The 14,223-nt window shown below is 41.2% G+C and overlaps 2 protein-coding genes across 5 annotated transcripts in view; both read right to left on the bottom strand.

Annotated features, from left to right (window-relative positions):
- Positions 1 to 266: 266 nt before the first annotated feature.
- LOC144032833 (uncharacterized) lies at positions 267 to 8,944 on the bottom strand. Its single transcript, XM_077540284.1, has 5 exons — positions 8,317 to 8,944; positions 6,997 to 7,274; positions 6,504 to 6,573; positions 5,307 to 5,740; positions 267 to 1,643 (listed from the first exon to the last, which is right to left on the bottom strand). The coding sequence occupies exons 1-5, from the start codon at positions 8,702 to 8,704 to the stop codon at positions 471 to 473; spliced, it is 2,343 nt and encodes a 780-aa protein (XP_077396410.1). The 5' UTR covers positions 8,705 to 8,944; the 3' UTR covers positions 267 to 470.
- Positions 8,945 to 10,859: 1,915 nt separating this feature from the next.
- sptbn4b (spectrin, beta, non-erythrocytic 4b) overlaps positions 10,860 to 14,223 on the bottom strand; it is a 43,825-nt gene continuing 40,461 nt past the window's right edge. For 3 of the 4 annotated variants that reach the window (XM_077540280.1, XM_077540282.1, XM_077540283.1), the window contains 3 exons: positions 13,191 to 13,361; positions 12,108 to 12,150; positions 10,860 to 12,028 (listed from right to left, as the gene is read on the bottom strand). In XM_077540280.1, the coding sequence (XP_077396406.1) occupies positions 11,732 to 12,028; positions 12,108 to 12,150; positions 13,191 to 13,361 (511 nt within the window). In that variant the 3' untranslated portion in view covers positions 10,860 to 11,731. The remainder of the gene's footprint in view (positions 12,029 to 12,107; positions 12,151 to 13,190; positions 13,362 to 14,223) is intronic. The other variant, XM_077540281.1, reaches the window with a different exon arrangement.

The following is a 14,223-nucleotide window of genomic DNA, read 5'->3' on the forward strand; positions in this document are numbered from 1 at the left end:
TAATGAGGGGTTTTAAGGCTAGTTACGCTTATAGATACATCTTGGATTTTACAATGTTAAAAGATTTTTCAACCTCAGGGGGTTAGACCAAGAGGCCAGCTTCGAGCACAGCCCAAATACAGCCCAAATTCCCAAGAAAACTGAAGAAAAAACAAACAAATGTTTATTCGAGAACACATACTCACGCGCACCATGCACGAGCTTGAAGCTGAGGCTGCAGTTGCACTTTACGCCAGAAAAAAAAAAAAAGTGACAAACTCCCAATGCCCCTTTAAATTGTTTTAATGAGTCAGATTTTCCTGTCCTATTTGCAGATAACTTAATTATGTCATTTATTTAATTACTTTTAAAGTTTTTAAGACCACACTTTGGAATGTGACCTCTATAGATTTTTTTCCAGAAAAAAAAAAAAGTTGATGTGCGATTGTGCACACAGAAAAGTATCTCATCACATTTTGGACGTAAAGCATTTAGGACGTCAACAATACAGTGGCAACTGTTCCTTCACAGCTGTGCTTCTTGAGCTGTCTCGAGTCGGAGAATCCGCGTCCGCAGGTCTGGCACGAGTAGAGCTTCTGGCCCGTGTGCACCTGCAAGTGCGACTTGAGCTGGTTGGACTGGTGGAACTTGCGGTGGCAGTAGGCGCACTCGAAGGGCTTCTCTCCTGTGTGGATGCGCAGGTGGCGGTAGAAGTTCCCATCTGTGCGGAAGGCCTTGCCGCACTGCTCGCACTTGTACGGCTTCTCGCCCGTGTGGATGCGCTCGTGCTGCTTGAGGCTGCCGGCGTGGATGAAGCCCTTGCCGCACACGTCGCATACGAAGGGCTTCTCGCCCGAGTGCGAGCGCTGGTGCGAGCGGAACGAGTACTTGTTGTGGAAGCCCTTGCCGCACAGAGCGCAGGAGAACTCCTTGTGCTCGCTGTGGCCCTTCTCGTGGAGCTTGAGCGAGCAGGCGGCGCTGAAGCTGGCCAGGCAGATTTTGCAGCTGTACGGCTTGACCAGCTTGTTCCTCTGCCTCGGCGCGAACGCCTTGGTCTTGTTATCCTGTTCGGCGTGTACGTATTTCTGGTGGATCTGAAGGCGGCAATTGAAGAGGAAGGTCTTCCCGCACAGGTCGCACATGAACGGCTTCCGGGCTCCGTGCACCAGCATGTGCGACTTGAGCTTGTTGTTATCCGAGAAGCTCTTTCCGCAATCCTGGCAGGTGAAAGGCTTCTCGCCCGTGTGGATGCGCAGGTGTCGCTTCAAATTGTTGTTGAGGCTGAAGCGGGCGCCGCACACGTGACAGGTGAACGGTTTCTCGCCCGTGTGCACCACGCTGTGCCGTTTGAGCGCCGTGCCCGTGCGGTACGAGCGTCCGCACATGGTGCAGACGAACGGCGTGATGCCGGTGTGCTTGCGCTTGTGCACGGTCAGCGAGTGGGCGTACTTGAAGGTCTCGTCGCACACGTTGCACTTGTACTTTTTGGCGTTGGTGTGAACCATTTGGTGGAAACGCAGCGTGTCTTTGCTCTTGAACTCCTTGCCGCATGTGGCGCAGCTGAAGGGCCGCTCATCAGAGTGCACCACCATGTGGCCGCGCAGCTGTACCGGCGTCTTGCAGGTCTTGTCGCACAACGGGCACTGGAGCGGCTCCTTCCACTTCTAAATAGAATACAAAACAAGGGAAAGCAAAAAATAAAAAAAATATATGACACCCATTTTGTGTTCACAAATACATATATTGTTATCAAAATGTACTATTCAGAGTCCATAAATAACTGGCAACAATTTAGTATTTTGTTTTCGCAAATGAGTACAGCATAATGTAATCACAAATTGGCATTTTGTGTGCACATTTAACCCAAATAGAGGCTAGTAACTTGGTATAATGTGGCCACAATCTAATATTTTTGGCTACAAATGAGTATTTCTTATGCATGTTATTGTGGCCAGAATTTGGTATTTTGTGGCAAATTTCCATATTTGGGCAACAATGTACTAATTTGCGGAAACAAGTCAGTATTTTAAAAGGGGAAGTCAGCCTTAAACATTTCTTGACAATAATATGTTATATGTGACCTCACTAGCCTAAAAATGACAGTCTGGTTAATATTACATTTATGGAGTATGAAGCAAAATCCAACCGATTTTATCCCTCTCAGGGGGCGGTCATTTTGACACTTACTATTGACTGAAGATGACATCACAGTTACTCAGGGCTCAGGCAACGGCCAATCACAGCTCACTTGTTTTCTGAAGCTGAGCTATGATTGGTTGTTACCTGAGCCCTGAGCAACTGTGACAGTAAGAGACAAAATGGCCACCTCCTGATATTGGTAAAAACTGCTGGATTTCGCTGCTCATATTCCACTAACGTAGTATATACACAATACAATATTAGTATAAAATTAACCAGAATACTGTATTTAGACTAGTAGGGCTGCACAAACCTATTATTGTCAAGAGATTTTGGGTTTACCTCCCATCCATTTAATGGCCACAATGTACAGTAAATATTAAAGATTGTGTAAAATTTGTATTTAGTACTGATTTATTTTTTTTTATTTTATTTTTTTTAAGTCATTGTCTGTTGTGTCTTCTAGTTATGTGGACGTTTTTTGTTGTTGTTGTGCATTTTAAAAAGAAATGTACAATGTACAATAAATATATTAACTCATTCACTCAGGTATTTTCACTGAAGTGAGGCCCGTCGCTCCCGGCTGTTTTACTGGATTTTGACTGATTTTGCAAGGCCCACAGAGTATTGTGTTCTATTGCTATAAAAACATGGGACCTAAAAGAAGGATGAGTTTTTTCTTTCATCAAGGAAAAAATAAAAATAAAAAAAAAATAAAAAGTATATTTCTATCGGTTTCAGTTTTGTAGCAATTGGCATTAGAATATAGCTAAGTTTCATCATTATTCACAAATCTGTTTAAAACAGTGGGGTAAACATGGCCCTGGTTGATTCTCTTCAGTTCAGAGGCTGTATCCAAGCGTTCTTTATCCTCTAGCAATTTAAAAAAAAAAAAAAAAAAAAAAAAAAAGTATATTTCTATCGGTTTCAGTTTTGTAGCAATTGGCATTAGAATATAGCTAAGTTTCATCATTATTCACAAATCTGTTTAAAACAGTGGGGTAAACATGGCCCTGGTTGATTCTCTTCAGTTCAGAGGCTGTATCCAAGCGTTCTTTATCCTCTAGCAATTTAAAAAACAAAAAAAAAACAAAAACAAAAAAAACAACAACAACAACATATAAATACATCTTTGAGAGCATGGTAATATTTAAAATAGAACGTATTTATACGTTTTGGGGAGCAAATGAGTTAAAGATATTGTAAAATTTGTAGTTAGTACTTGTTTTAGTCATTGTCTTTTGTGTCTTCTATTCATGTGGCCGTTGTTGTTTTTTGTGTGCACTTAAGAAAAGAAAAAAAAAAAAAAAAAAAAGATGTGCCTCTCCTTCAAATTCGTAGGCACTCCTGTGACCTGTTTTGGGCTTTTTGATGGTTCTCACCAAGCAATTTCAAAATAAATACTGCCCATGGGTTAAAGGAACACTTTACTTATTGATCCATTTTTAGCAGCAAAAAGTTGCTACTTTTTCAATAATTAATATGGTGACGTGATTATTTTTTTATGTACATTTAATAACTTTTAAACCGATGTTAAAATGAATCGAACGCCGGCATGTTTGTTACACGTGACTAAATAACCCGGATGTTTACGTCACTAGTGTGTAAACGCTACACTATGGAAGCACTATGCAACGCAGCCGTGCATCTAGCGTCAAACCCGGAAGGATTAAACCTTATCGCTTCGATCCAACACGACAAAATAACCCTACCGAAGGAAAGTCTGCCTTGGATGTGAAAGTTGTGGCGCCAGATGGTCTTTTCGGGCACAAAATAAACTTTAACGAACGAGTGAATCAGGCGGGGGGTGAGTGGTGGTGCGGGAGCTGCACAGGAATGGACAATCCGCTAATGAATGTGTGCTGTCTGGAAATGAAAGAACTCGAGGATCGGTTCCTTGCGGACAATCTCAACTGCCAATATCCAACAGGTAAAGTGACACACAGCACGAGCAATGCAAAACGTGTGGAACTGACGAACTATTTCAGGAAAAAGAAAAAATAGTAAAATTAAATGTATCATCGTTACAGCGCCCAACCTCCCCTAGCTGTTTTTTTTCTTTTCTTTTTTTGCGTAGCGTCCCGATGATGTAAACGATAGGTTGCAAGAAGGTTGTGTATTAACCGTGTTTATTTATAGACAGAATGAAGTAAGTAAGCTCCGTGTTGCTAGCAGTTGCGGAAATAGCCGCCAGAGATCCTCCATCGGCTTGATTATTTCCCACGTCTGGTTCTTTAAAGATACTCGGTACTGCGTTGGGCTTTAGTATTAGGCGTGTGGCGTACCCCATCTCAAATTGTAACATATTTTCTTAGTCCTCATGCCTGAAATGTTCGCTGCGCGCACGCCTGCTTGTCCTTCGGGAGGTTGACAGCACTTAGCAAACAAACCATTGTCTACTCAAGTCGTTTTTTTTTTTGTTTTTTTTTAGGGGGGTCTCGCGGGTTTTTCCTTGCCGACGCCTTGCAAAATTTTGCAATACACAAAGGCATAAGTGACAGTTTGTGTCCTCCTCGTTGTTATGTCTGCGTGAACTACTGTTCGCCAAGCGAGTATACACACTTGTTACGTCACCACTCGGGGGCGTTCCAACACGGAAGTACTTCTATGTTGAAGAAAAGTTAAATAAATCAATATAAGGGTGTATTCTTCAGCTCTTATGCATTTTTCGTAGCTAAACTAACTATTTACTGCCGATCAAGCCATACATGTAAAATTAAAGGAGCCTTCCTTTAAAGGACTATAGTTTGGGACTTGTCATGCCACTCACTTTTCTTTTTCGTCTCAGAAAATCAAGATTCTGCACAGTGACCCGGCAGGCTTCCTGTTCTGTCTTCCTCTGTTGGACATTATTTTATTTATTTTTGGTCATTGTTATTCTGTGTTTGCGACATACAAAAAACAAAAACAAAACAATAATTTCATTCCATTTTGCGACATCCTCCAAACTAATTATGTATTTTAGCTCCCACAAAATACTTCATTATCTGGAGTCTGAGGTTTGCAAATATTCATACGCTCTCCTTTATTCTTGCTGGTTCCCTATAGACTAGTGGCCGCTTTTTTCATTGCACTTGGAACATCTTTTTGTTTTTATAAATAAAGTTGAGCATAAAAAAAATTAAATAGCAGCAGGCTATAAATAAAATGCTGGTGTTACTGTGAGTTGAGTGCAGTGCGATCTTCACCTGATGACGCAGCAGGTGGTTCTGCAGCGAGCGCTCCACGCGAAAGGTCTTGCCGCACTGCTCGCAGGCGAAAGGCTTTGGCTGGGCCAGCGGCTGGTGGCGCTTCAGGTGGTTCTGTAGCGACTCCTCCTTGCGGTACGAGCGCTTGCACTGCGGACACGGGAATGGCAGCGGGGCCTTCGATGCCATCTGGTGGTTCACCGCGTCGTCCTCCAGAGACTCCTTCTCCGCAATGCCCTCGTCACACTGCTGGTCCGGTAAGGGCTGCTTGTGGACAGCCTCGTGCTTCTTCAGATCGGCCTTCCAGTAGAATGCGGCATCGCACTCCTCGCAGGTGAAGCGCTTCACGTTCCGCCGCGCCTTCTTCCTCGTGCTTTCTTCCTCTTCGCTGGAGTACGTCTCATCGTCACTTACATCGGCGGACGCTGAGTGAGCTTGTGAGAGACGAAAGCCAGCAACTTTATTTAAAAGACACAAGCCGGTCTACTAATGATTTAAATACAGTACAGAGTGATAAATACAACACTTTTGTTTGTCTGGATGGATTTAGAGAAAGAATTCTCATCTGAAATCTGTTTTAGGTTCTGTCACACAAGCGCGTAAAAAAATAAAAAATAAATAGAAAAAATAAATAAATAAAAAAAGTAAAACAGTTAATGTTAAAAGGTAAAAACAATAACAGCATCGACCATGACTTTCATGAGTGACAATGACATTACTCCTTTAATTTATTTTACAAATATTTGGCCCAATATTTGTGTATGTCTATTTTAGTATTTTGGTTTTCTAATACTTTTGCCATAATTCCAAGTTTTTATCTAATTTCTTTAATAATTAAAACAATAATTTAGTTTTTTGTATACAGTATTTGAATGTTTTGTACTCATATATATATATATATATGCCCTTTTGAATTTTCTTATACAACTTTATAATACTATTGTCATATGTTGTATATTTTTTCTCTAACATATTGTGAAATAGTTTAAGATATTAGTTCCGTAACTTCCGTCTCCCCCCACCCCGCAAAGTTTCTGTATTATTATATACTACGGTAAATACGTTGTCCTATTATATTAGTAGCTAACCAACTAATTAGTGACATTAAGGCCTATTGCCCACCAAAACAGGAGACTTTCAAATTACACCACTCTAATGGATCAATAGTAACATAACCTGTCATCAATTCTTAGTTACCCATTTCCACTTTGAAGGTTGGTTTCCTTATTCTTCTCGGTCTTCCTGATCCAGATTCTTCCACTGAGCCCTGCCACACAAACAAAATATTACAATGGTATCTTTTTCTTCACCATGTTAAAGACAAGCCAATTAGTAATCTGGAAGGTTGTCATCAAGACGTATAATTTGGTATATGACTCCATGTGGTTGACTGGTGAAATTTTGACTTTATATGATGTATGTGAGATTAAGGTAAATCAACCCCCCCCCCCCCCCCCCCCCCCAAAAAAATAAAAAAATAAATCAGCTGGCATAGCTATGTAGCCTATGCATGTCAACCAAATTTGGAGACCATTGGATGAAAATTGCTGAAAATCTTGACTTATTTGTTGTGACTTCGAGACTTGACCTAGACTTTTACATGGTGGCATGTCCAAAGCTCTGAAACCAAAGAAGCTACATGGTGACTGTCAAATATTTTGGTCCTGATTTATACACGGAGAACACAAACCTGTTCCTGCGTTGGCTCCTTAATGCCAAGGGAGTATGAATCAGGACTTGGAGCATCTTGAGCCGCCGACGTAGGTTGAAGGACAAGTTGCGTCACGGCAGCTGCCTCGGTTGTGTCCTGTGCGGAAGCCTTTCCTTCTCCCACAATGACAATCGTCACAGGGGTGTCTGCAGAATGGGGGTCCGTATTGGTACTTGGGACTGCCTCGTTGTTACCGGCTTCAGGGACATTCACACTGGATTCTGTGTCAGCGGCAGTCTGGTGGCAGCCTGCTGAGACTTGCGTGTTCATTTGAAAAGAGAAATAATGGCATACATTAATCACTGGATAACTTTCTTTTTTTTTTATTCATTCCAACACAAGTGAATGAAAGCAAGTACATTTCAGATAGTTAGTAATACTGTTTTAAACGTTCATTATGTTTTCTTCTACTATGATATTTAGCGGGTGAAAATAGTAACTAGCTTTCAGCTTCTCCCATTCAGTGTGTCGATAGAAAAATGAGACAAGATAACTTTGTTAGTCCCACAATGGGAGACAAGATAACTTTATTAGTCCCACAATGGGGACATTTGCAACAAAAACAACACACACAATGAATAATAATACAATATTTTTTTCTCAGTTAGTTAAAGCAGGTGGATAAATGTGTAACGTAAGCATATTCATGAAATACTGTAATGCATAAAGTCATTACTCGTCATACAACCCAAATTGACTTAGCAAAGGTAAACATTATTTTTGGTAGGAACACATTAATAATCTCTAAGCATTGATATAAAAATAAATATACTTAAAGAAATGGCATCTTAATGGACATGGACACAATTCACATAGAAAAATGTTCTGTCAGCCAAGTATGCCATTTGCTTCTTGTTTGTAGACCGACCATGAGGGTGCCTTAAGTGTTGGTAACTGATATCGGAAGCCTTTCCAAGAGTCCGATACATTAAAATAAGGCTCATTACTCGTCCAGTTCTATTTTTTTTTTTAATTAAAATTTGATTCTGCCAAATTATCAAAATCAGCCTGAATAAAATATATAAGTAACTATGCTTAAGTCTTTAGGAAGTTATACAACTCTAAAGTAACTAAACCGTCTTTCACATTTCATTTGCTCATATTTTAACGTAAGCCAAACCTATAAATCCACATGTATGTATAATAAATCTGAATTATTATTTTTTGTAATACAGATTAATTGACTGCTTGTTTGTTTAAAAAAAAAAAATCACAATCGCACATTGAGGAGGGGGATAATGTGATGATTTCTCTAAATTGTTCAGCTATATTTGTTTAGTCGGCATTGTCGTATCGTACCGATTTGAGTCTTGCCTCCTGTCACTGCTCCTCCATCGCTGATGCTCTTGAGCTCCTTCTCCAGCAGCTCCATGTCCCTGCCGAGCTGACCTACCCGGACGTGCAGCTCCTGTTCCAGCTGTCCGGCCTTCCTCTGCATCACGTCCTCCAACTGTTCTACTCTGGCTTTGAGCGCCTCGTTCTCGTCGCACAACTCCGCGAAAACCTGCTGGAGCTGAGCTAGCAGACCGCTCTCGATCTGCCGCAGGTCGCCAACGAGGCCGAGCGTCGCCTCTTCCCAAGTCGACTTCGGAGCTTGTTTCTCCCACACGCCTCTGAAGATCGCCACGGTGGCTCGGAAGGCGAGCTCGACGATTGACCCCACCTCGCCGTCGAACCTCGCTCCCATGTTTGTGGCAATTGTATACCGAATCGACGTTTAAAGGACACTTACATCGAAAATACAACCGTGTTGTCACTACATAGAACTCATGTTACTTGACCATTGACTATGGAGGACTGTGCGTCACTGTAAATGTTCCACCTTTCATTTCCGTTTCCGGTTTCTTTTCCTTCGTCTTCTGTTTCCGCCTGTTGCTGTTGTGTAGTTTCGAAGGGAATGACTATTTAACTGCCACGCCAATTAGGCCAAAAAAAAAAAAAAAAAACACAAAAAAACCACACACGTTTCACACAAATTATACCCCTCCACACACACACACACACACCCACCCACGCCCACACACACACACACACACACACACACCCCCACACACACACCCACACACACACACCCACACACACACACCGACCCACACCCACCCACACACACACACACACACCCACACACACACACACACACACACACTAATCCCACTCTGGCGTGATTGTGAAAGTTGTCCATGTGCCAGACTGTGCTCAGACTGTTCAGGCTGTCATCCGCCTGTTACCCCAAGTTAGGTGAGATAGGCTCCAACACCCCGCAACTCTGAACAGGATAAGCGATTTTGAAAATGGATGGATGGATCATCATTATGGTGTAATTTCTGATAGTGTATACATGCTTGTAAATTGCTGTATATAGTTAAAAGTTACCATATATTTGCTTTGTCATAAGTATGTCTGTGATGTTTTTGGAGATGATCGTGTTTACCTGATAAAATGCCCAGTGAATATGTTTCTAAAAAAAATACAATGAGATCCAATGAATCCATGTGTTTCAATTGTCACAGTTAGACACAGTAAATATTTTCATTGATAGACCAAAATGCATTTTATTCATAATTCCATCTCAGCTGCCACACTGACGTGGACTTACATACATACTATGTTGTTTTTGTGCAACCGGTAATTTTGGAGTCCATTTTCAGGTTGCCGGCATCCAAACGAGACATCGTTTCATTTGCATTTTGTCTCTCAGCTCTCACTTTGCTAGTTGTGTCCGACGTGCACGGAAATTACTGCATTGATCTGCCATTCACACTCAACGCAAAAGAGAACTGAATGAAATGTATGTCGCAATGAAAATTGGTTATCATGTGGAGTAATGTGGCTACATTTCATCAGGTTTTGGCTTAAAGGAGCCATTTGAGGCAAATTCCTTGGCTTTGACAAACTCCTTCGAGAAAATTCTACCAAATTAGTCCTGATTCGAAAGCAGGTATAGACAGAATTTCAACGATTTGCCATGAAAACGAGGGGATAAATTGTGCTCAAGTTAAGTAGGCAATCAAAGAGTAGTAGGGCATCAATAAAAGCTGAGAGACCAATCAGAGGAGGAGCATCTTTTAAATGCAAAGTCTAGAGGCATGAAACAAAAATTAGTGTTTTGTTTTTATTCTTTTTCGACATGTGATTTCACGTCAAATCTGACATGCAACGTCATAAGGTGTGACAGCTGTAGCGGTTCTGGCCATCCATCCATCCATCCATCCATCCATCCATCCATCCAAAACGTCTTGCTTACACTCTGCTCACGTTTCCGTTGATTTGGAATCTTGCACGCGTCTGGAAGACATTTGAACATGCCAAGCACACGCTTACAACACTGTAAGAAACCTGAGAGCTATGGACAGAGACATACGCATCAACCAGATTCCCTTTGGATGGAAACGTGAAAAGAGATTTTTGATGATTTTTGTGGGATGATGAATGAGTTCAGTTTGGCATAGTGGATTTCTCCACTAAAAGACAGTTTTGTTCAGTATAATAGCAGTGTGTTTAAAAAAGTGCTCTGCATCTATCCTGCATACCAGTTCACAGGTGCCAAATGTTGGAGTTCACTCTTTTTGAACTTGCTGATTAGTCTTTAGAGATATTATGGATCAGAGTCTTTAGAGACTTTTTGGATCAACTTAAGAATATTTCTAAGGGATTTTTTTGGAGCCATTGGAAAATCTTCAAAGACAGTTTTGACAAAATTGAAAGTCTTGAAATACTCATTGAGGACTTTCTGGACCAAGTGGAGAACCCCAGAGATTTTCTGGACCAACTGAATAGTGTCAAGAAACTTTCTGGCCCAACTGAAAAATCTCCAAAGACTTTTTGGACTAACTGGAGTTAAAAAAAAAAAAAAAAAAAAAAAAAAAGAAAGAAGAAGAAGACACTTTTAGAGACTTTTTAAACCAAACGAAGATTCTTCAAAAACTTCAAATCAACTGAAAGAAAGTCTTTGAAGATTCTCTAGAAAAAGTCTCTTACAAGTCTCTGTTTCATCCAAAAAGACCTTTTGATGAACCCAAGACTCTTTGAGACAGATTTATTTACTTATTTAAAATAAAAAATCAGTATTATATTTTTGGACTAAGTAAGAGTTTTTAAGGACTTTGCAGATTTAAATATTTTACAGATTTTTTTGATCCGACAAGAGTCTTTGCAGAATTTTATTGATTGACCAACTGGAGTCCAACTATACAGAAGAGAATCGACCATCGAAAGAAAGATTTATTATTATTAATTATTAACTCTTGAAGACTCTTTAGAGATTTCTGGAGAATCTTCAAAGACGATTTAGAACAGAAGAGCCCTGAGAGACATTTTGGACCAAATCAAGAATCTTGAGAAATTCAAGACCAACTAAAGTGTAAATATTCTAGTACTGGAATACAAGTGATCATAAAAAATTTAAGATGTAATCACTTTTTTAAAAATTACACTGCTATTACTCTGAACTCTACACTCACACATACAAGCACACAGACATATGACACAGATATGACACACACAGCTCATACAAGAACTCAGGAAAGGAACAGCGCGAGCTACTTGATACTCTATCTCACAAGCGGCAATCATCTTCCCGCTTCACTTCCCTGCACAGCCAGTGGGGGGCGTTCCCGCGTAGACACAGTAGAAGAAGAAGAAGTCAGTTCAGAGTTCTTCCTTCCTGCGTCACTTTGCATCCAAGCGCTTCCTCATGGGAAGCTATGAGAAGACATCACTTTTTCTTACTGGACTTCTCTGAGCGTTTGGCTTCCGCTTTTCCACCTCGATCCGAGCGCTCCGCCCTGTCCTTGTCCCTTCCCCTGTCCTTTTCTTTCTCTTTTTCCGCCTTTTCTGCCTTCTCGGCTCGGTCCGATCGCTCTCCACCACGCTCCGAGCCAGCCTTGCTGCCGTCGCGCCGCGTGCCCTCGTCAGTGGATGAGGTAGTTGCTTGGGGCTGGCCCCACTTGGCCATCTCCTCGTGTTCCGAGATGCTGCTGCCGATGCTGCTCACCCACGTCTTAAGGTCCTCCTTACACCGCCACATAAATAAGTCATATTTCAATTTCTGTCAAGTTCCGCAGGTGTTAAAAAACACAAGAATGACTCACCTCGTCTTTAGCGTGGAACAAGAACTCGCTGCCATCCTTTGTTCTATAAAGCACAGTTATATTTAGAGTTATTTAGATTTTAAGCAAATGATAACAAAGAAGGCTAATCAGATTTGAGACCAACTGGACAGTCTTTAGACACATGTTAGGCCAACAGAAAAGTCCTTAGAAAATGTCTTTAGAGACTTTTAGACCAAGGATCTTTTGGGATTTTGTAGAGCAAAATTATGGACCTCTGGAGACTGTTAAGCCAGTTGAAAAGTCTTTAGAGCTTTATTGTACAAGCCAAAGTGTCTTCAGAGATTTTGGATAACGGAAGAGTATTTTAAGTCTCAAGAGATTGCTGCTGAAGAGAGTGTTGAATTAATGGACCAACTGAAGGTAAGGGAAGATTAAGACGTTATTAGTTCCAGTATGGGGAAATTTGCAAGAATATTATAATACTTCTTATATTAGAGACATCTGAGACTTTTTAGAGGAACTAAGAGCAATTACAGCTTTTTTTGGACTACCTCAATAGTCCTACAATACTTTTAGACCACCTAAAGAATCCTCATGGACTTTTTGGACCAACTGAATAAAGATGACTTGACTTGACTTTAGGGACCTCTTAGACCAGTGGTGGGCAATTCCAGGTTTCAGATGTTTCCTTCCTCCATAACACCTGATTCAGGATCAGGATCGCAATCGGGCTTCTGCAGAGTTTGCTGATGAGCTGATCAAATGAATCAGGTGTGCTGGAGAAGGGAAACATCTGAAACTTGCAGGACTGCGGCTCTCCAGGACTATGATTGCCTACTACTGTCCTAGACCAACAGAAGAGTTTCTGGAGACATTTAAGACCAACTGAAGAGTTTTTGACAATCTGAGCAGTCTTTAAATACTTTTTAGATGGACGTAAGCGTCTTTAGATCATTGGAAAAGTCTTCCAAACTTAACATACCAGGAGAAGAGTCTGTGGAGTATTTTTGGACTAAATAGTTAATGTTTAAAAACTCTTTCGATTAACACAATACCATTTAGATCAACTAAAGTCTTTAGAACTTCTCTTAAACCAGCGTGGAGACAAGAACAAGCTCGTACTTGAGCGTGAAGACATTCTTCTTCTTCTTGTATCCATTGGTGACATCACAATGGCAGTGTGCGAGGTTGAGCATCGGCTCATTGTTGTACGCCGTGGCGGTGTTCTTGGCGTCTTTGTAGAATCCCAGCTCGCCCTTATTTAGTACGCAGTACAGGTTCACCCAAGACCTGCTAAAATAGGAAGGTGGAGGGGTTGGGATGGAGGGAATAGGGAGGGAAAGGGGAGGAGAGGTGACGAGTTAGGGGGCCTGCAGTGTAGCTGCTGCTAAGCTTACACCTCACTCACCTGAGCTTACAGGTAGGTGGGCGAGAAGTACCAACACCAACAAGGGAGGAGAAAACACACTGCAGAACAACACGAGACGGACGCCAACAGGGGAAGGGGGGGTACGTGCAGGGTGGAGGGGACTACATACAGTTTGGGGTAAAGCAGGAGGAGCTTAAATAGGACTTACCTTAGAGGTGATGAGGGGGGCGGCAGCCAGCAGCAGCAATGATTGAAATAAACAATATGGAAGTTTGGTTAAATGAAAGTTGACCAACAGAAGAGTCTTCAAAGACTTCCTGAACTCCCAAAAAATATTTTTTTAGGGCAACTGAATAACCTTCAGAGACTTTTTGGAACTGTGCTTGTTAAAAGACTTCTGGGTCAAAAGAAATGGCTTTGTGTAAAGCACATTGAGTTGCCTTGTGAATGAAATGTGCTATACAAATAAACTTGCCTTGCCTTGCCTTGCCTAGAGAGAGTTTGGACCAATGGTAGAGTCGTCATCAATCAACCTTAATCATAAAAGGTCATTTTGATAAACTGGAAAGTCTTGAGACTTTCTGGACCAAGTGAAGTATCTTAAAGATTCTTTTGATGAAATGAAGAGTCATTATAGACACTTGTTGGATAAACTAAAGAGTCTCAACATGCTTGTTGGATCTTTGGTGACTTTTGGCCAACCAAAAATCTTTAGGAACTATTCTGTACCGATTTAATCTTTCCTGGACCAAGTGAAGAGCTTTTAAAGATTCTTTTGACAAAATG

The sequence above is a fragment of the Festucalex cinctus genome, chromosome 13 (genome assembly GCF_051991245.1).
Source record: "Festucalex cinctus isolate MCC-2025b chromosome 13, RoL_Fcin_1.0, whole genome shotgun sequence".
Lineage (NCBI taxonomy): Eukaryota > Metazoa > Chordata > Actinopteri > Syngnathiformes > Syngnathidae > Festucalex > Festucalex cinctus.